Raw genomic sequence first — 21,099 nt, 5'->3', positions numbered from 1 at the left:
GTGTTAACTGTAATCTTACACTGCAAAATGATCACTTACAAAGGATTAAATTCATCGCAATTATGTAAGTATCTGGATATTTGCCGGGGGGGCGAGGGCTTCGATAACCTCTCTTTTTCTTTTTTGATGTGTTTGCATCCCTGTAAAATAACAGTCGCCTTGAAAAAACTCACTATGGGGAGTCAGTTAGAATATTAAAATTAAGCGTGAAAGGGTTAATATATGCATAATAAATGACGCTGGCTTATCTTTTTTACTAAGCAAGTTATCAGTGTGTATTGTTCATTGGTATAAAGTTAAGCCCCCTTAACAATTTCACATGCCCCCTCAGTCATTTCATTCTGCAGCCGGGCCTGGTTACAACAAGCAAATGTCAGCAATTCAGTGGAATGGCCCATTCCGTTTCTCTCGGAAATACGTCACAACATTGAAATATAGTCGATTGCAACTTCCGATTCACGGGGACTTTCAGAATATGCGGCCCCTTTAAGAAACATGACACTCTGAGTCTGCGCACTGAGGATGCGCAGAAGAAGAAGCGCGAGAGAGGAGAAGAGACGAGCTGAAACTTTCAACAGTTAAGGCTGAAAGTGACGCTGTTAACAATCGTGAATGAAGAACAAATGTGGAATATTTTCTACGGATGCCGTATATGTCCAGTCTGCAGGTGAGAGAAGTTACCAGATTACAGAGTTTAACATTAACCAGCTCATCGAGTTTGTGTGTTTATGTTGCCAATGTAATGAAATGCTTTGTGTGTCCTGGTTTATTATTATTTGAGTGTAATAATTTGTTGGTAACTTAGAGTGTTTTCACAGACTCTGTTTAGGGCTCCAGACGAACAGTTTTTATTAGGAACGCTGTTGTAGCCCATAACTGATATTTTTTAGGAGCACAGGCTGAAAATTTACATTTTCCCCTATTTTGACTGTTACTTACAAATGCCTTGTTAATAAATAGACATAACGTCCATAAATTACAATGTGCAGTTTTATTTTAAGTTCACAGGGCTCCAGATTAACATTTTAGGGCAGCAGCACCGGAGCCACTAAGTTCTACAGAAAGTGGTAGGCTAATACTGTTGAGCTGACAATAAAGCACTGAGTTTAATTTGAGGAGTAGAATTAACTTTAATTATTGTCATTCATAATGTCTTGATATTAATTTAAAAGCAAAGCGAGGGAAAAAATAGATATTAGGGAGTGAAAATAGCTAATAAAGTGGTCCTCGGCAATTACCTACTGGTTACAATGGTAATTTAATCTTTTTTTTATTTTTTAAACAAGTGTGAGTTTTCCTAAATCTTGAAGAAACTTTTAGTTTTGTAAATGGGAACCGTCTTTGAAGGATGAACAAAAACTAATTTGGTCATCACATTAAAAATAACATTTAAATATGATATTATAGTTTTGAAGTGCAAAAAAAGATGTGTAGTAGTAGTAGTAGAAGAACTTTATTGTCCCCGTGGGGCAATTGGGTTTGCGGCGCAGTCGCAAGGCACTACATGACAAACATATGACACAAACAATACAATGCATTACAAAACACTAAAATACACTAAACTAAAAAACACTATAATATACTATACACCCTTGGGTCTAACCATTCCAGCTGGACAGATAACTTATTTCAATTGATTTAAAGCCTTAATGGCTTGTGGTACAAAAGAAAATTTAGATCTGTTCTTGGTCATAAGAGGTGGGCAGAAACGACGCCTAGATGGTAGTAAATTAAAATGAGATGCTAATGGGTGTGTGTGATCGCATACAATGTAATTGGCTTTTTTCAACATTCTGTCCTTGTAAATGTGTTCGATGCTTGCTAATGTTATCCCAAGTAGCTTGGTAGCAGTAGTGACTGTTTTTCTAATTATGTTTTTCTGTGCTTGTGTGGCATTTCCGAACCAACAAATGATACAGCACGTTAAAACACTTTCAATAAAAGCAGTATAAAACATCTGAAGCATTTTGTTATTGACATTAAAAACAAACAGTTTCTTTAGGAAGTACATTCTTTGCTGTGTCTTAGTGTGCAAAAGATCAGTCCAAGAGTCCCATTTAAAGGACAAGTTTGGTATTTTACACTTAAAGCCCTGTTTACAGATCGTTTCTGATGAAATAGAACGGTTAAGATTAAATTTTGGACAAATGCTGCTGTCCCGAGAATTTTAGGTTTCTTTTGCTTTCCCCCCCACCAGTAGACTTGGTGTATAGGTGCACTCGAACACTCCTTCCTAAAACACATTAAACTTTCGTTTACAAAGACGTGAAACTCACCGAGTGGTCAGGGGTGTCCACTGATATGCTCACACAAAAATCGCTGCAAAAGATGCTTTCCAACAGGTGTTTTACCATTCGTTGTAAAAACTGTGGAGCTATTTTTCCAAACGCCTCACACCCGAACTTCTTCCGTTGAGAGCTTGAATAATAGACACTCCAGCCCAGTTGGTGGCGATAATGCACCTTTGCAAGCAAACCACTGGCATTTCATTGTTTGCGATCCGCCGTAAAAAAAAAAAAAACACGAAGAAGAAGAAGAAAACAACCCCTGAACCCCATTTCAGTTTCCGGCGCGGAGTAATACCGTACCTCACAGCACATCCAATGCAAGTCAATGGAGGAGACAAAAACTACGATAAAACCTGTTGGAAAGCATATTTTGCAGCGATTTTTGTGTGAGCATATCAGTGGACACCCCTGACCACTCGGTGAGTTTCACGTCTTTGTAAACGAAAGTTTAATGTGTTTTAGGAAGGAGTGTTCGAGTGCACCTATACACCAAGTCTACTGGTGGGGGGGAAAGCAAAAGAAACCTAAAATTCTCGGGACAGCAGCATTTGTCCAAAATTTTATCTTAACCGTTTTATTTCATCAGAAACGATCTGTAAACAGGGCTTTAAGTGTAAAATACCGAACTTGTCCTTTAAGTTTGTTGTCCAGTACAATGCCAAGATATTTATAGTTTGTAACGACCTGAATGATCTCCCCATTGATGAAAGTATCGATTGTTTGCTGTGACTTTCTAAAATCTATGGACATTTCTTTGGTCTTATTGGTATTTAGAATTAAGTGTGACTTATTGCACCATTCTAAAAAAGAGTCTAAAACTGGCCCATGATCTACCTCCCCATACTGTAGCAGACTCACAAGAGCTGTGTCATCTGCATATTTAATAAAATGCCTGTGTAGTACTCGTAACCATCTGACTGTTGTCTGTCACAATACCATAGTTACAGTTAGTGTTACTACATTAAAGGTGCTCTAGGTAACTTTTTAACCTTAACTGAACAGCTTCGGAGTCAGTGGAATGGTTATATTACTTATTTCGGGTTGAATGGTGGTGGTTTCGCACCCCCCTGGTGCCCGAGAGCGGAAAAAACTCACTTGCAACTTTGGGACGCGGGTCGGTGTCAGGAAGTATCGCGTGATATCAGGTCTCGCGATGTAACGAATTGCTTGACGGCACTGCACACGTACACGCCCCTATTCAAGCACCGGCGGGCTAGCTATAAGCAAAGGGCAACGATAGATTGAGTTATGGCTGAGGCTGAGCCTGTAAAAAAGAAGCAGAAAGCTAGGAAATCTTTGTCGGAGGACCAACGAAAGAGGAAACGGGAGACTGACCGAGCAAGAAGTCAGACTCGAGTAAATATATCGGACCGGCTTTTTCAGAATGGCGAGAACTGAGAACTGCTAAACGGATGCTGATCCTGCTGTTGCACTTGTAAGTTAAGTATCTTTGGAATAAACTGTGTTTAATATTTAAATTTCAAGTAATTGCGACCTCAGGATGTTTGCTATTGTCTGTAAAGGTTTTTATTATGATCGCTGTCTGTTAGGGGCTTACTAGTACGCTAGATACTATCACTTTGATGTCATTAGCAAACACGTTTGATTTCTGTAGTTGTTTGGCCGTTCCTCTGTCGGTTTTATTTGTGTAACTTACACTTTTATTTTATGTCACTAAGTCAACGCGTCTGATAGTAGGCAATATCAGACGCGCAAAATGTTGCACATATCATGATCGAGCTAGAAAAAACGTTCTGATGTTTTCTTAGACAAGCAAAGGTAAACCATCATTCTACCAGATGAACTTATAGACCTTGCTAATATAACTTTAGACAAATATTAGCCTCCGATATATATATATTTTTTTATGCTCATGCCCATTCTCCCAAAAACAAACAAACAAACAAACACGAAAGCAGTAGTTCGCCTCGTTCATATCGTTCGTTCCCGGTAAAAATACTAGTATGCATGACAACACAATAAATAAAAAAATCGCCATCAGTTGGAAAGAAAGTATTGCTTTACTTGCCTCGGTAGACATAACTGGTTTTGAAATAGCCGGTTCCTCTGCTCAGCTAGGTTGACAGCTGATCAGCTGGGTTGCTCGTGGCGAGGGGGGAGGGACAACAGTTCGTTTTTACGACAGAGTGTTTGAAAGCATTATACTACCAGACACTAGGGGAAGCTCGTAGAGAAAAAACACTCAGACTTGCATAGTGTCCCTTTAAATCCATGGTGAAAGTTGCTGATTTGTGAACTTAAAGCCTTCTATAACTTATTGATTCATCCTGGTTTCCACGTCAGCGCGGTTTGATCTGATATCGATGGTTTATAACGGAGAACTCTGTGCCAAATCTGAATGTTTCTCACTGGATCTCGCAGCGATGTTATTAATTCTTTGACGAATTCAATGTATTTCTTCACTGAATCTCCCAGCGTTGTGTAGTAACGGTGTCGTGTGATCGAGTAGATCGCAACGCTGCGCTGTCTATTATTGGTCCAAACTAATAAACTGTCTGTGAAGCTCAAATGAGTAGCGCAGTTTCGTTCCACTTTTTTATTTCGTTTTACATGAGTTCCAAATGACACTTATTTTAAGAGTAATAAAAACCTAGACTGTAAAAAAAATAAGGACGCAGTGTCCGTGACGTCACCCTTAGGTTTCTTAAGAACATTTTTGAAGCCCAAAGTGGGCGGTTGTCGCCATCTTGGTAGCACATCACTCTCGGATTAACGAAAATGGGCCTAAAGGCGGGATTAGCTGAGGTGACATGACGCTAACAGACAGCAGACAAACGGCTAGTAGTGACAACAGCTGCAATCCACCTGTTGTTCAGGTGGCCAGCCCTTAATTATGCAGAACATTATGGCTTCTTTAATTTAAACGGATGAGTCATAAAAAATTCACCCCCCTCGCAGTTGTCATGAAGGGCAAAATTAGCTACAGTTTCAATCAAAATGATTCAACCTCCATTGCAAATCAAGTTTATTGGCAAAATGTACAGACTTTCAGCTGGTTGCAATGAACAAATCAAACAAAAGTAATTGAAATAGCTCAACACAACAAATGTTTCAAGTGGTTTCCCCAAATTTAACTGAAATTTTTAAAGACTTCTGCAGTTTCAAAATTACTCAACCCCCTGAATAGAATCCCTCACAACAGCACAAATCTGCAAAAAAGGTGTTGTCTCAAGCACACCTGATGCAACTAATCAAGGGCTTCATTAGTTTCACCAGGTTTGCTTGAGCTAGAACACATTACATATCTGATCTGGCTTGGTTTGTTGAGGGTCACATTTGACTGTAAGTTAGAAATATGGCTAAATCAAAAGAATGGTCCAAAAAGATGAGAGAAAATTTCATCGCCCTTCATAAACAAGGAACAGGATACAAAAAGATAGCGAAGGCACTAGGGCTGCACGTTTTCAAGTTTTTCATTAAACGTTAACCGAGGCCCTTAGCGGTTAATACTCGGTTAACCATAGTGTGCGCGCCGCAACCACGAGATAGGCGTAATTTGCGGGTGGGACATGTCTCCACCACTATTTTCTAAGGTCGATATTGTCCCCACCACTTTTGAAACATCTCGCGGCACGAATACCAGTACAAATAAACAAAACATCTCCAGTTAACTAGCAGAGCATTCATTTCGTTCGTTTTTTTTTTAGGCGATCTAGCGCTGAAATGTTTTGTTTTTTAAATCAAGTGATCAAAGTGCTCGTTGCCGCTGCGATCGAGAAGGGTCTTGTAAAACGTGCTGAGGTATTATTAATTCGTGGCCACGAAACAATTCACCTGAATATTCACCAATTCACACACAAAAAAAAAGGAATAAAAAGCTGTACGAGAATAGTCAGCCTTCACTGAAGAGCTATCTTCACAGGTAAGAAAAACAGTTTAATAATTATTATTAATTCGTGGCCACGAAATAATTCACCTGAATATTCACCAATTCACAAAAAATAGGTCTTTAGCATTCACTAATTAATAGTATCAAACTGTTTTTGGCCACGTTGTAATTCGTTAAATCAAAATGAGGGAGGGAATTAGTTCAACGTGTCCACGATTTATTAAAACGAGGGAACAAATAAGTCGTCGTAACAACTAGGCCTAATTATTTAGATCAGTGGACAGGGCGCATAAGAACAAACAGTGAGAGAGCCCCGGCCGCGCGCGCGCACTCTCACCGCCTTAAAACAACACGAGAGCTGCATTGCTCTCTCTCCCTCGCGCATATCAACACAATAGTAAAAGGTCGGAAGACCGATTGTGTTTTATAGATTAGTAGTTTGTTCATATAAAGTGTTTGATTAGCAAGTACATGTTTAGGAAATGCATAATACAAATTGTATGGGTTAATGTAACGGTAAACGGACTCTGCGGGTAAAACTGTTGTGATGAAACTGCGCATGCGCGGGGTAAAACTGCTGGAGTAAAGCTGTGGCTCTGCGGCTCTGCAGACAGATATTATTGTGCTGCGATCGGTGGCGTGGATACTATGTTTGTTTCTGGCTCGCGCACAGCCTTCACTCTCGGACGCGCGCTTTCTTTGCCCGCTTCATATTAGAAAACTGGTCTAGCGGTCTCTGGTGGTGCAAAAATGTATTACAACTAAATTCAATGCACGCCATTGACGCCACTTAACCGAGCAAAATGTTTCACTCGGTTACGCAATTTTTAACGGTTAATCGGTTAATCGGTTAACCATGGACACCCCTAGAAGGCACTAAATGCTCCTAGAGACAAAGTTGGAAGCATAGTTTACAAGTTCAAAGTTTAAGGAACACTGGTTACACTACCTGGACGAGGCAGAAAAAGGCAGCTTTCAACGACTGCAACCAGATTTCTGAGAAGCCAGTTCTGAAAAACCCTCGAGTGACTGAGGCCCCGTCCACACTACTGCGTTTTCGTTTAAAAACGGAGACCTTTTGCTACATTTGCACCTCCCGTCCACACTAAAACGGCAAAAACGGAGACCCAAAACGAATAAGTTTAGAAACGCTGCCGACCCGTTTTTCGTTTTGAATCTCCGGAGGGTGTTTTAGTGTGGACGGGTCAAAACGGAGGACTTTAGAAACGATGACGTAGTAGAGGCTCACGCTCGGCTCTATGATTGGGTGTCATCAGTCATGGCGTATATCTTTGCTAGCAGCTGTTGTGCAAGTAAATTCTGCATTTTACAATGCTATAACTGCCTACATGCGACGGAGGCAAGCTATTATTCGAGCGATCTGTGACCATTCCCGTGTGCAGCGGCGGTATCAACCGTACATGGAGCGTCGGTTTTGGGTTAACCCGGGAAGAACCAGCGCATGGTGGGATAATTTTATCAATGAAGTTGTGTTTACACCGGCACGCGCATTCCCAGTTTTGGTGAATGGTCACGTGATCCGCGTTTTCAGTCGTTTTAATGTGGACGGAGATCAATTCTAATACGCAGCTAAAACGCTGGTGTGGATGGAGATCGTATTCGTTTTAATTATCCATTTCTAAACTAAAACGCAGTAGTGTGGACGGGGCCTGAGAACGACCTGCAGCAAGACTTGGTGGCCACAGGCACTGAGGTTTCAGCTGCACAGTAAGGCGCGTCCTAAACGCATGCCAAAACTCCAAGACGTACAAGACCCAAAATCACAAGAAAAGTCGGCTCCAATTTCCTCAAAATCATATAAGCCACAGAAGTTTTGGGTTTCTGTTCTGTGGAGCGATGAAACACAACTGGAACTTTTCAGCCCTATGGATCAGCAGTATGTTTGGAGGAAGAAGAATGAAGCATATGCTGAAAAGAAAGGGGGGGGGGGGGTATATGGGATTGATTCGCTTTTGCAGCCTGTCTCTAGCGCTCAGTCGATGAATTGCAGTTAATGTCACTTCCGTGTTGGTTTCAAGAGAGAGAGGAAGGTTGCTTCTTGGTAAAAAGAACGGGGTTATCATTTCTGAATGAAATGCACTCTCTCTTTCTCTCACCCCTCAGTCACAAGCACTCATTCTTTGTATTCTGAATAAAAATGAAAATATTCTAGATAGAAACAGCCAGAAACTCCATCAAAACTGCCACTTTCGAACTATAGCAGCTTGAGTGCTTATGCCGAACAATTAGCAGTACAGTCTTTGTTAGCTTTGGCTTGAATGGATGGTTTATGCAGATTTATCAGTGGAGTATGAACAGAACTCATAGTTTTTTATTCTGACCATTATGAACAAGTGTGAGAAATGACGAAATATTGCTTGAGCTCTGGCGTAACTGTGCGCAGCGCGTTACAATATTGAGTTCTGATTGGTCAGTCACTGTTATTTATAGTTTGTTAATTATCATATAGATAGTTTTAACATTTAATTTACATCTTAAGTTTAACATAATACACAACACTTTTAATCTAAAGAGGATGGTGGTTTTACAGAGGAGGTGCCTTTTATTTTATTTTTTCCAACAATGTTTTCTGCCTCCCCCCTCAAATCAAGCCCTGTGAATGAGGTGAAAACAGGGAACTATTGGAGACAAAGAGGCTTTTCAGCAGCTCAGTTAAACATGATGGTCTTGTTATTTCTCTCAGACTTTGGACAAGCATTAAACAAACCTTTTTTTAAATGCAACTGCATCCATATATTTCTATCAGAAAAAAGACATGTTCGATTAATTTGAAAATAAGTAAAGTAATTCAGTAACCTCTCTTTGAATTTTTGCAGATCTGGTGTCCATCCCACAACAATTCACCAATAAATACTGGGAATATTCCCATCATCCTACAAGAGAAGGACAAACTCCAGGAGTAGCAGCTGAAATGAGATGGAGTTTATTAAAGAGGAGATTGAAGACATGAGTGATCCAGAACCATCCAGAATAAAACATGAAGATACTGAGGAACAAATAGGTTGGTGTCCATTCTTGATTATTCATTGTTGTTTGCTTTGGTAGCTGTGAAATAATAATCAGTATATGAATGAAAATTTCTATAGAAATGCTTATATAATTTTAATCGTACTTAATCGTACATCGTAATAATCGTACATCTTTTATGTACTTTTAATCATAATCTTGTAGGCTATAACAGTTGTCAAACTCATTTTGATCATATTAACAAGAGAATGACAGAACTAAACTTTGGCACATCAAAGGTCTGATACTTGATCTCTGTTGCTTTCTGCTATTAACCCGTAAGCCCTGAGGGCGTCTTAGAGTTGTTTTCTGAATGACATACACAAAACTAAAGACTCATAACTCCAAAACTATAGCAAGGAGAGTCAAAAGGTTGGTATCGTTTGATAGAACACTTTATACATTTTTAGAAAATATACATTACATTACATTTGGACATTCTCACTGCCGGCGAATTATTTTAGTAATTATGAATTACTTTATGAATTTTATGAATTACCACCGGCGGTACACTTTGGGTTTAAGGGGTTAAATCAGGGTTCACTTTAATTGATTCTAATTTTGTGTTTATTTTAGATCGAATGAAAGTTAAAGAGGAAAGACAAGAACTGGAGGAATTTAAGGAGGAACATCACAACTTTAAAATTCAAGAAACAAAAGCCAAAAAGCTGCACTCCTGCTCTCAGTGTGGAAAGAGTTTCTGTCAAAAAGTAAACCTTAAAGCACACATGAGAATTCACACTGGAGAAAAACCATATACATGCTTTAAATGTGGAAAGAGTTTCAGTCAAAGAGGAAACCTTAACATACACATAAGAATTCACACTGGAGAGAAACTGTATACATGCACTCAGTGTGGAAAAAGTTTTTCTCAAGCATCAGGTCTCAGTGTTCATCTGCGTATTCATTCCGGAGAAAAACCATTTAACTGTGATCAGTGTGGTAAATATTTTATTTCATCATCAGATCTAAAACGACACCTGTTAGTTCATTCAGATGAGAAGCCTTATGTGTGTTCTGTCTGTGGAAAGAGTTTTTCACGACTGAACAGTTTTAAACATCACCAGAAAACACATAATGGAGTGAGAGATCACGTGTGTTGTGACTGTGGGAAGAGCTTTACTGCAGCTGACAATCTGAAACGACACCAGAGAGTTCATACTGGAGAAAGACCTTACAAGTGCTCATATTGTGACAAGAGTTTCACTCATTCTGGAAACCTGAAAGTACATGAGCGAGTTCATACTGGAGAGAAGCCATACTACTGCACTGTGTGTGAGAAGAGCTATTCTCAAGCATCAACTCTCAGTGTTCATCTGCGACTTCATTCCGGAGAAAAACCGTTTAACTGTGATCAGTGTGGTAAAGATTTTCATGCATCATCAGATGTAAAACAACACCTGAAAGTTCATTCAGATGAGAAGCCTTATGTGTGTTTCTGTGGAAAGAGTTTTTCAAGGCTGGATCATTTTAAACTGCACCAGAAAACACATAATGACGTGAGAGATCATGTGTGTTGTGACTGTGGGAAGAGCTTTATTACAGCTGGCCAACTGAAACGGCACCAAAGAATTCATACTGGAGAAAAACCTTACAAGTGCTCATATTGTGACAAGAGTTTTGCTCAGTTGGGAACACTGAAAGTACATGAGCGACTTCATACTGGAGAGAAGCCGTACCACTGCACTCGGTGTGGAGAGAGTTTTAGACATTCATGTAGTTTTCGCAGTCACATGAAGAAATATCATTTCACATGAAAATATCACATGAAATATCAACATCAAGTCCAGGGTTTGAAATTAACATCCGCATCAGTATTTAGGGGTGTGGTCCTGGTCAAGACAATCTCCTGAACTCCAAACTGAATGTCAGAATGGGAAAGAAAGGTGATTTAAGCAATTTTGAGCGTGGCATGGTTGTTGGTGCCAGACGGGCCGGTCTGAGTATTTCACAATCTGCTCAGTTACTGGGATTTTCATTTCTAGGGTTTACAAAGAATGGTGTGAAAAGGAAAAAACATCCAGTATGCGGCAGTCCTGTGGGCGAAAATGCCTTGTTGATGCTAGAGGTCAGAGGAGAATGGGCCGACTGATTCAAGCTGATAGAAGAGCAACTTTGACTGAAATAACCACTCGTTACAACCGAGGTATGCAGCAAAGCAGAAGACCCCACCGGGTACCACTCATCTCCACTACAAATAGGAAAAAGAGGCTACAATTTGCACGAGCTCACCAAAATTGGACAGTTGAAGACTGAAAAAATGTTGCCTGGTCTGATGAGTCTCGATTTCTGTTGAGACATTCAGATGGTAGAGTCAGAATTTGGCGTAAACAGAATGAGAACACGGATCCATCATGCCTTGTTACCACTGTGCAGGCTGGTGGTGGTGGTGTAATGGTGTGGGGGATGTTTTATTGGCACACTTTAGGCCCCTTAGTGCCAACTGGGCATCGTTTAAATGCCACGGCCTACCTGAGCATTGTTTCTGACCATGTCCATCCCTTTATGACCACCATGTACCCATCCTCTGATGGCTACTTCCAGCAGGATAATGCACCATGTCACAAAGCTCGAATCATTTCAAATTTGTTTCTTGAACATGACAATGAGTTCACTGTACTAAAATGGCCCCCACAGTCACCAGATCTCAACCCAATACAGCATCTTTGGGATGTGGTGGAACGGGAGCTTCGTGCCCTGGATGTGCATCCCACAAATCTCCATCAACTGCAAGATGCTATCCTATCAATATGGGCCAACATTTATAAAGAATGCTTTCAGCACCTTGTTGAATCAATGCCACGTGGAATTAAGGCAGTTCTGAAGGCGAAAGGGGGTCAAACACAGTATTAGTATGGTGTTCCTAATAATCCTTTAGGTGAGTGTATATATATATATATATATCTAGAGAAGATCTGTGTGGAGGAGTGGGCCAAAATCCCTCCTGCAGTGTGTGCAAACCTGGTGAAAAACTACAGGAAACGTTTGACCTCTGTAATTGCAAACAAAGGCTACTGTACCAAATATTACCATTGATTTTCTCAGGTGTTCAAATACTTATTTGCAGCTGTATCATACAAAAAAATTGTTAAAAAATCATATATTGTGATTTCTGGTTTTTTTTTTTTAGATTATGTCTCTCACAGTGGACATGCACCTACGATGACAATTTCAGACCCCTCCATGATTTCCAAGTGGGAGAACTTGCAAAATAGCAGGGTGTTCAAATACTTATTTTCCTCACTGTAAATAAAGGTGCCAGAAATAACCAAAACGCGGTTTTCATAGTGAGAAGAACCTTTTTTTTTTCTTGGTGACATAAAGAGCCTTTTTTGGTACTGCAAGAACCCGCCTCATAAGTTCTTAAAAGAGCCTCTAACAGTTCTTCATGTCACTTTATAAGATTCTTTGTTTCCATTCATGAAAATGTTCTTTATGACCCCATTTTAAACAAACATACAAAGAGAATCCAGGAATAAGATTTAAGTGTTTATTGCCTTTATACATTGTGCCAGATAAAAGCATATGAATACATACAGTAAGGCATTAAACAGGACATTTCATAAATCAAGCAAATTGCACAATTTTAAAAAGAGAAAACAGTAGAAACACTCACCAATAAACCAAAAAGCAGACTACAATAAACAGTCCACTCCAAATGAAAACAGTAGTATTAAAGGGATAGTTCACCCAAAAATGAAAATGTTGTCATCATTTACTCACACTCAAGTTGTTCCAAACCTGTATGAGTTTCTTTCTTATGTTGAACACAAAAGAAGATATTTTGAAGAATGTTGGTATTAGTGTTTGTGTATTTTTTTACATTTTCAAATGGTGCTGTGACTGAAAAAAGGTTGAGAAACACTGCACTAGAAGACCAGAGTTCAATCCCAGCCTCAGACATCCATCACACACCTGAAGATTATGCAGATGAGAAGTCTAATATGTGTTTATGAGAAGAGTTTTTCACTGCTGGACTCTAAACAGCACCAGAAAATACAGACCATGAGAGAAATCGTGTGTTTTGAACACAGCCGGACTCTCCATTGGTCTAGACTGACTCTGTCCGGTAGGGGCTTCACTTTTACCTGTTTGCATTCGTTTGATTTGTTCATTTAGAAAAATTGAAAAATTTACATTTAGAAAAATTTTAAATTCATTTATGTTTGATTTGTTAAGTGATAATTATGATTTTTTTTTTTAGTTTCCACCAAAGTAATTTAGTGTAATTTATCTCTCTCTTGTCTCACTATCCTGTAACTGTTACGTGTAAGATATAGGGGCCAAACATTTTTTAAGAGTTTTTCTCTCTATTTTTTTTAAATAATTATATGTAGGATCAATACAAGCAAGTATCATAAAATCAAGCAACAAGCAAAAGTGCTGTTTTCCCGTCTATGAGCATTATCACATTATGACATTGATTTTATGTATCAGATAAACAAGTTATTATTGAGTAACTTTAATTTTAGGCACCGAAAATATTTATTTTTGTTGGTATTGATAACGGTTGTTTAACCCAGTTCAAGTGACTAGACTGTTGAAGTCATAAGTATGACGATAGTGTATTTGCTCTGTATCAGTGACGAAAAGTGATTTACTTAAAGTCTCCCTGTGGTGAAAATCAATGTTTTAATATTGTTTATGTGGTGTTTTTGCCTCCATGCCTCACAAACTTCTTTGGCGAGAAGTATTGAACTGTGTTCATGCAGAAATACGATGTTATAGCGACCAGTGAGCCGAGAACGTATATACAAGGTTTGTTTGCGCATCAGTAATAACAGGCTCGTGCATGCCTAATGTACTACTCCTGTATGTCATTGTAGGCTAATCATCTTTACCATTATTACAATCGTAATAAATTAACATCAACATTTATTACAATCGAAATAAAGTGGGCCGCGGTGCACACTTTTTTTAAAATCGATACATCGCGTCATTAACTTTTATGTACAGATGCAAATCGGTGAATCTTCCTATCCATACTCTGAGCTGGTGTGAGTGAGTGGAGGTGGGGCTAATTTTCATATTCATAGAACCATGTAGGCTACTAGATGAGTCAAGGGTGTGGAGTTACATTCAATCTATTTTAAGAGGTGCTGAATATTTTTTCAAGGAAAAAACGCTTAAATATGTCATTTTGGTGATCAAAGATGAGTTTAAAGGGATAAAATGATTGAATACAGGGGGACTTTAAGAATATGCGGCCCCTTTAAGAAAAATGACACTATGCGCACTGAGAATGCGCAGAAGAGAGAAGCGAGAGAGAGTCGAGAGTCGAGACGAGCTGAAAATGTCACCAGTTTAGGCTGAAAGTGACGCTGTTAACGATCGTGAATGAAGGACAAATGTGGAATATTTTCTTCGGATACCGTATATTTCCAGTCTGCAGGTGAGCGATGTTACCACATTACAGAGTTTATTAACATTAACCAGCTCCTCGAGTTTGGTACGACTTCATCCTCTTTTGTAATAAATCTCAGCATTGAACCTTCATTAAAATAAATAAAGTGGAAGATATTAGTCACTTAAGAATTACTGCGTGCACTTTTAAGTAAACAGTTTTTGTTATTTAAAAACATAAGTAAATTAAGAGCAGTCAGTGTAATACAACAGCAGTTTTAACAAAAACAAAAGACAGTTATGTCCTATGGCTATGATTTTATTAATGCAGTTGTCAGATTTATTACTCTCAAGCATTCAGAAATCATTCAAAGGAAAATTAACTAATTAGTAAATTAGTTAATTAGTTTTGTCACTTCAAATAATTATGTACAAAGAAGAAAACACTATTCGCCCCAATATTAACACACCACACCACAACTATTTGGACTATTTTGGTAATCAAGTAATCAGTTGACTATTTTGACTAAGATAATATTCAGAGTAATATTAGAGTAGTATTTAGACAATATTTTTGTGGAAATAAAAAGTGAACAACAGCCTTTAAAATGACATAAAATACATTATGTAATCACAGTGAGGCAATAATAATAAGTAATCATATGGTTTCATTTAATAACAGTGTTAAAATACATAATGCAATAAACATAATTTTATGTACATTACGTATTTAAATGCAAATTACAAATGCCTGCGGAGGACGCCAAAGGCCTGGTGATTGTTGTTTTACAATACTGTTGAGCTGACAATAAAGCACTGAGCTTAATTTGAGGTGTAAAAATTAACTTCAATTATTATCATTCATAATGTCTTAATATTAATTTAAAAGCAAAACAAGGGGAAAAAATAGATATTAGGGAGTGAAAATAGCTAACAAGCGCTCCTCAGCAACCACCTACTGGTTACAATGGTAGTTTAAAGGAGAAGTTCACTTTTAAAATGAAAATTCTGTCATCATATACTCACCCTCATGTTGTTTCAAAGCTGTATGAATTTCTTTCTTCTGCTGAACAGAAAGGAAGATATTTAGAAGAATGTCAGTAACCAGACAGTTTTTGGGTCCCATTGACTTCCATAGTAGGAAAAAAATATACTATGGAAGTCAATGGGACCCAAAAACTGTCTGGTTACTGATATTCTTCTAAATATCTTCCTTTCTGTTCAGCAGAAGAAAGAAATTCATACAGCTTTGAAACAACATGAGGGTGAGTATATGATGACAGAATTTTCATTTTAAAAGTGAACTTCTCCTTTAATTTCTCCTGGTTTCCATGTCAGCGCGGTTTGATCTGATATCTGTGGTTTATAACAGAGAACTCTGCACCAAATTGACCAAATTTGCACCAGAGACTCACAACGAGTTTGCCAGCCCTGCCTCCTACACTCTTCAACTAGCTCCTGGTACTTGGCGTGCTTTCTCTCATTGGCCTCGTCCATGCTCTCTTCCCAAGGCACAGTGAGCTCCAACCAGGGGTGCGTTTCCCGAAAGCATCGTTGGCCAACTATGGTCGCAAGTTCATCGCAATGTCCATTGAACTCTATTGGTAACGACGGAACTTGCGACCATAGTTGGCCAACGATGCTTTCGGGAAACGCACCCCAGATCAATTGCTTGGTAGAATCTGAGACAATAATCATGCATGGATGAAGCCTCGTGATTGAATATTATTCTGGTTGGGATCTTTAGCTGTTGCAGATAAAGTCATAATTGTTGGTGATTTTAATATACATGTAGATAATGAAAAAGATGCATTGGGACTGGCATTTAAAGACATTCTTAATTCTACTGGAGACAAATCAAGCCCTGTGAATGAGGTGAAAACAGGGAACTATTGGAGACAAAGAGGCTTTTCAGCAGCTCAGTTTAACACAATGGTCCTGTTATCTCTGTCAGACGTTGGAGAAGCATTAAACAAACCTTTTTTTTTTAACTGCATCCAAATTTCTGTCAGAAAACAGATATGTTCAATTAATTTAAATGTAAGTAAAGAAATTCAGTAACTTCTCTTTGAATTTGGCAGATCTGGTGTCCATCCCACAACAATTCACCAATAATTACTGGGAATATTCCCATCATCCTACAAGAGAAGGACAAACTCCAGGAGTAGCAGCTGAAATCTGTGTGACTGTTAAAGATGGAGTTTATTAAAGAGGAGATTGAAGACATGAGTGATCCAGAACCATCCAGAATAAAACATGAAGATACTGAGGAACAAATAGGTTGGTGTCCATTCTTGATTCTTCATTGTTGTTTGCTTTGGTAGATGTGAAATAATAAGCAGTATATGAATTAATTTTTTTATAGAAATGCTTATATCATTTTAATCATCATCTTTAATGTACTTTTAATCATAACCTTGTAAGCTATAACTGTTGTCAAACTCATTTTGATCATATTCAAAAGAGAATGACAGAACTAAACTTTGGCACATCAAAGGTCTGATACTAGATCTCTGTTGCTTTCTGCTATTAAATCAGGGTTCACTTAAACTGATTCTAATGTTATGTTTATTTTAGATTGGATGGAAGTAAAAGAGGAAAGACAAGAACTGGAGGAATTTAAGGAGGAACATCATAACTTTAAAATTCAAGAAACAAAAGCCAAAGAGCTGCACACCTGCACTCGGTGTGGAAAGAGTTTCTGTCAAAAAGGAAACCTTAACGCACACATGAGAATTCACACGGGAGAGAAACCGTATCCATGCTTTCAATGTGGAAAGAGTTTTTCTCAAGCATCAGGTCTCAATATTCATCAGCAGGTTCACTCTGGAGAAAAACCATTTAACTGTGATCAGTGTGGTAAAGGTTTTAATTCACCATCAGATCTAAGACAACACCTGTTAGTTCATTCAGGTGAGAAGCCTTATTTGTGTTCTCTCTGTGGAAAGAGTTATTCAAGGCTGAACAGTTGTAAAGTGCACCAGAAAACACATAATGAAGTGAGAGATCATGTGTGTTGTGACTGTGGGAAGAGCTTTACTACATCTGATTATCTGAAACAGCACCAAAGAATTCATACTGGAGAAAAACCTTACAAGTGCTCATCTTGTGACAAGAGTTTCACTCATTCTGCATCTCTGAAATTACATGAGCGAGTTCATACTGGAGAGAAGCCATATCACTGTACTGAGTGTGGAAAGAGTTTTTCTCAAGCATCAACACTCAAGAATCACCTGCTTACTCATTCCGGAGAAAAAACATTTAACTGTGATCAGTGTGGTAAAGGTTTTAATTCATCATTACATCTGAAAAAACACCTGATAGTTCATTCAGATGAGAGGCCTTATGTATGTTCTCTCTGTGGAAAGAGTTTTTCACGTCTGGAATGTTGTAAACTACACCAGAAAACACATGATGAAGTGAGAGATCATGTGTGTTGTGACTGTGGGAAGAGCTTTACTAGAGCTGGTGAACTGAAACAGCACCAAAGAATTCATACTGGAGAAAAACCTTACAAGTGCTCATCTTGTGACAAGAGTTTCACTCAGTTGGGAACACTGAAAGTACATGAGCGAGTTCATACTGGAGAAAGACCTTACAAGTGCTCATCTTGTGACAAGAGTTTCACTCAGTTGAGACACCTGAAATCACATGAGCGAGTTCATACTAGAGACAAACCGTACCATTGTACTGATTGTTGAGAGAATTTTAGACATTCATGTAGTTTTTTCAGTCATATGAAGAAATATCATAAGTCGCCACAGTGAGAAACATTTCATTTTCATGTCAAATACTATCAAATAAGTAAATATTGTGAGATGAAAGAGTTGCTCCCAAAAGAACATTATCTAGTTTGACTTTGTGAATTTGGTGAAATGCTTAGATAACTAGAAAGACTTTATATTGTGTTCTGATAGTATGCAGTTATAGGAAATAAACAAACAAAAAATTGTCTTGAAAAAACCTGTTGAATTGTGATTGTTTGATGTAAAAAATCAAGCGTAATGTCAGTTCTGGCAGGTCATGTTAGTCAAGCTTGCATCAGCTGATCCACGTCTACCAATAGGAATACGACGCCAATCACAGCATCCATATATAAGCTCCTTCAGTGTTATCAACAGCTATTGTGTTTCTGAGGAGCAAATTACCCTCCTCCCTCCCCAGCTCCACCTCTCTCAGTCAGGATTTGGCATTCTGTTTGCCCTCTGAATCAGTCTAAATTCTCGAATTATGTTGTACATTAAAATATTGAATTAATGATACCTAAAATACATTCATATTGGTTCTGTTCTGTTTACCGTAATGGGGGTTATTGCTGCTCTTCCTTCTCTTTTCCATGCTAGGCTCAGGGAGTTCTTGCCCAGAACAGAACCATACCGCCAATCCAATCTGTATGATAATTCTCCATCGTATTTGACGACAGTGGTCCTGACAGAACTTAATTTAATGTAAAAACTTTACTTCAACATAATTTCTGATAAACACCTGAAAGTTTATGCAGTTGAGAAGCTTAATATGTGTTTGTGGAAAAAAGTGTTTCACTGCTGGACGCGTTCATGTAAGGGACCTAAAGCGCACCTAAAAGCAGTAACAAAGAACCGGGAAAAGTAACGATTATGAATATGTTAAATATAGCAAGGAGACGTTTCAATTGTTTATTAATAAACAAGTGTTTTCTGTGTCAAAGATGAAGTTGACGATGCTGACTCGCGATCTTCACAGTAGTGAACGCGCCAGAGAGAAATGCACATTTCATACGGATTACATTAGCAGAGAGCAGTCTGTTTTCTTTCGTTTTGAATTATTTTGTTTAAAAGTACACATTTCAAGCTTTCTTTAGATATATTTCTCAGGTCTGTGAGGCAAGTAGTTTATACAGAGTTTCGGTTCATTTATGAGACGAGCTCCTGTTCACGCGCCGGCGCCTCCGTGTCCTGATTATATTCAACATGATCTCACAACCAATTTGTACGAATTCGTACAAGTGATAAAAAGGTGCCTAATTCGTATGAATTCGTATGACCTCACTCATACGAATTTGTACCTTTTGTCTAAACCCACGTGATGAGTAAGTTTAGGGGCGGGGTCAGGGGTAGGTTGAATTCATACGAATTGGGCAATTTGTAAAATATGTACGATTTAGCAAAAATCATACTAATTTGTACGAGTGAGGTCGCATGAATTCGCATGAATTAGCCACCTCGTAGAATTGCCGTGAGATCAAATTCTTATTTATTAAATCCAGGCAATTGGTTGATGAAACATTGATTAAAATTAAGATACAGTTCATAAAAAAACTAAATTCACTTTAAAGAAAGGTTTTCTACAAAAACAAACTTAATGAAGTGATCAAAATCATGTCTGCCCACTCGTCTCCCGATATGCATCTTATGATCTTACTCATGCTTTTCACTTTTCATATAATCAACAAAGATGAAATTAAAAAATAATTTTATTATTTAAACATAAATATGAAACTAAATCGTTTTCTTTAATGACTGGGCTACAACATGTAGGCCTATTAGCCTACAGTAGCCTACAGACAATTTAATGTCGGAGTGGGATTTGAGCGAACGCCGTCTTACCTGTGAGCATGTGGGGGAGATGATTTTCAAACAATCATCGAATATTATTTTACTTGATATTCCAATCGTTAATATTTGTTGTTTAAAATGCCTGTTTGAGGTCTCTGTGAAAGTTTTAAATCAGTCTTTTAGTCTAAAGACTTAGACAGTCTTTTTAGTTTAAATCAGTCTTTTCACGTCCGTAACATTGTTTTTTCCGCATAAATGCGAACACGAAAAATAAAATAAAATGAATATTTTGTGTTCTGTGGAGAGCCAACCCTTCTTCATCCGGTTGGTAGTATTACTTTTGGTTTGCGCAGTGTAATTCAAAGAATTACTAAAAAATATTTTGCCACCTAAATGTGTAGCCTATTTTCCTCTTATTAAATATAAAACGCATGTGTAGACTGATTTTTTTTAATGTCTGGACTCCTTTATTAAGGGAGTATGGATATATAAACAGACGTTCAATAATTGGTATTGAATGCGTTTTCTGAGAATTTACATTTCAAGTTTTGACTGCAAATGTCACGTCCATAACGCTGGAATTGCCCAATAGTAATTTAAAGATGTGGTAGCCTAGCATTGGATCTGGACGGGAAGGATAACTCTGGGAGTTGGAATAGGGGTGTGTCGCGATTCTGCCTTCTCACACAGGTTCGTGGATCTGAGTATTGCGATTTTGGTTTCATATTGCGTGTCGTTACAGCCCTAGTCAATACCAATATTTTTGTTGGTAGCCTATTGATAACGGTTAATTAACCCAGTTCAGGTGACTAGACTGTTGAAGTCATAAATGACGATAGTGTATTTGCTCTGTTGGGGCTAATTTTAATATTCATAGAACAAAGCATACTAAATGAGACAAGGGTGTGGAGTTACATTCAATCTATTTTAAGGCGTGCAGAATTTTTTCGTGCAGAAAATTGCTCAAATATGGGATTATGATGATCAAAGATGAGTTTAAAGGGATAAAATTATTGACTACAGGGGGACTTTAAGAATATGCGGCCCCTTTAAGAAA

General features: G+C 38.3%; 2 protein-coding genes across 4 annotated transcripts in view; both read left to right on the top strand.

The window, feature by feature from the left end:
- LOC307167593 (uncharacterized protein) overlaps positions 1-9,060 on the top strand; it is a 65,436-nt gene extending 56,376 nt beyond the window's left edge. The window contains exon 3 of one of the 2 annotated variants that reach the window (XR_013822817.1): positions 8,976-9,060. The gene's annotated coding sequence lies outside the window, so the exon portion shown is untranslated. Of the gene's footprint in view, positions 1-8,763; positions 8,809-8,975 lie in introns of those variants that run through there. The other variant, XR_013822818.1, reaches the window with a different exon arrangement.
- LOC307167596 (uncharacterized protein) overlaps positions 1-18,908 on the top strand; it is a 167,727-nt gene extending 148,819 nt beyond the window's left edge. For both annotated transcript variants that reach the window (XM_079886821.1, XM_079886822.1), the window contains exon 3: positions 17,086-18,908. In XM_079886821.1, the coding sequence (XP_079742947.1) occupies positions 17,086-18,209 (1,124 nt within the window). In that variant the 3' untranslated portion in view covers positions 18,210-18,908. The remainder of the gene's footprint in view (positions 1-17,085) is intronic.
- The last annotated feature ends 2,191 nt before the right edge of the window (positions 18,909-21,099 follow it).

The sequence above is a fragment of the Squalius cephalus genome (genome assembly GCF_949319135.1).
Source record: "Squalius cephalus genome assembly, chromosome: 11".
In the NCBI taxonomy this organism is placed as follows: domain Eukaryota; kingdom Metazoa; phylum Chordata; class Actinopteri; order Cypriniformes; family Leuciscidae; genus Squalius; species Squalius cephalus.
This window is presented reverse-complemented; position numbering and strand designations above follow the sequence as displayed.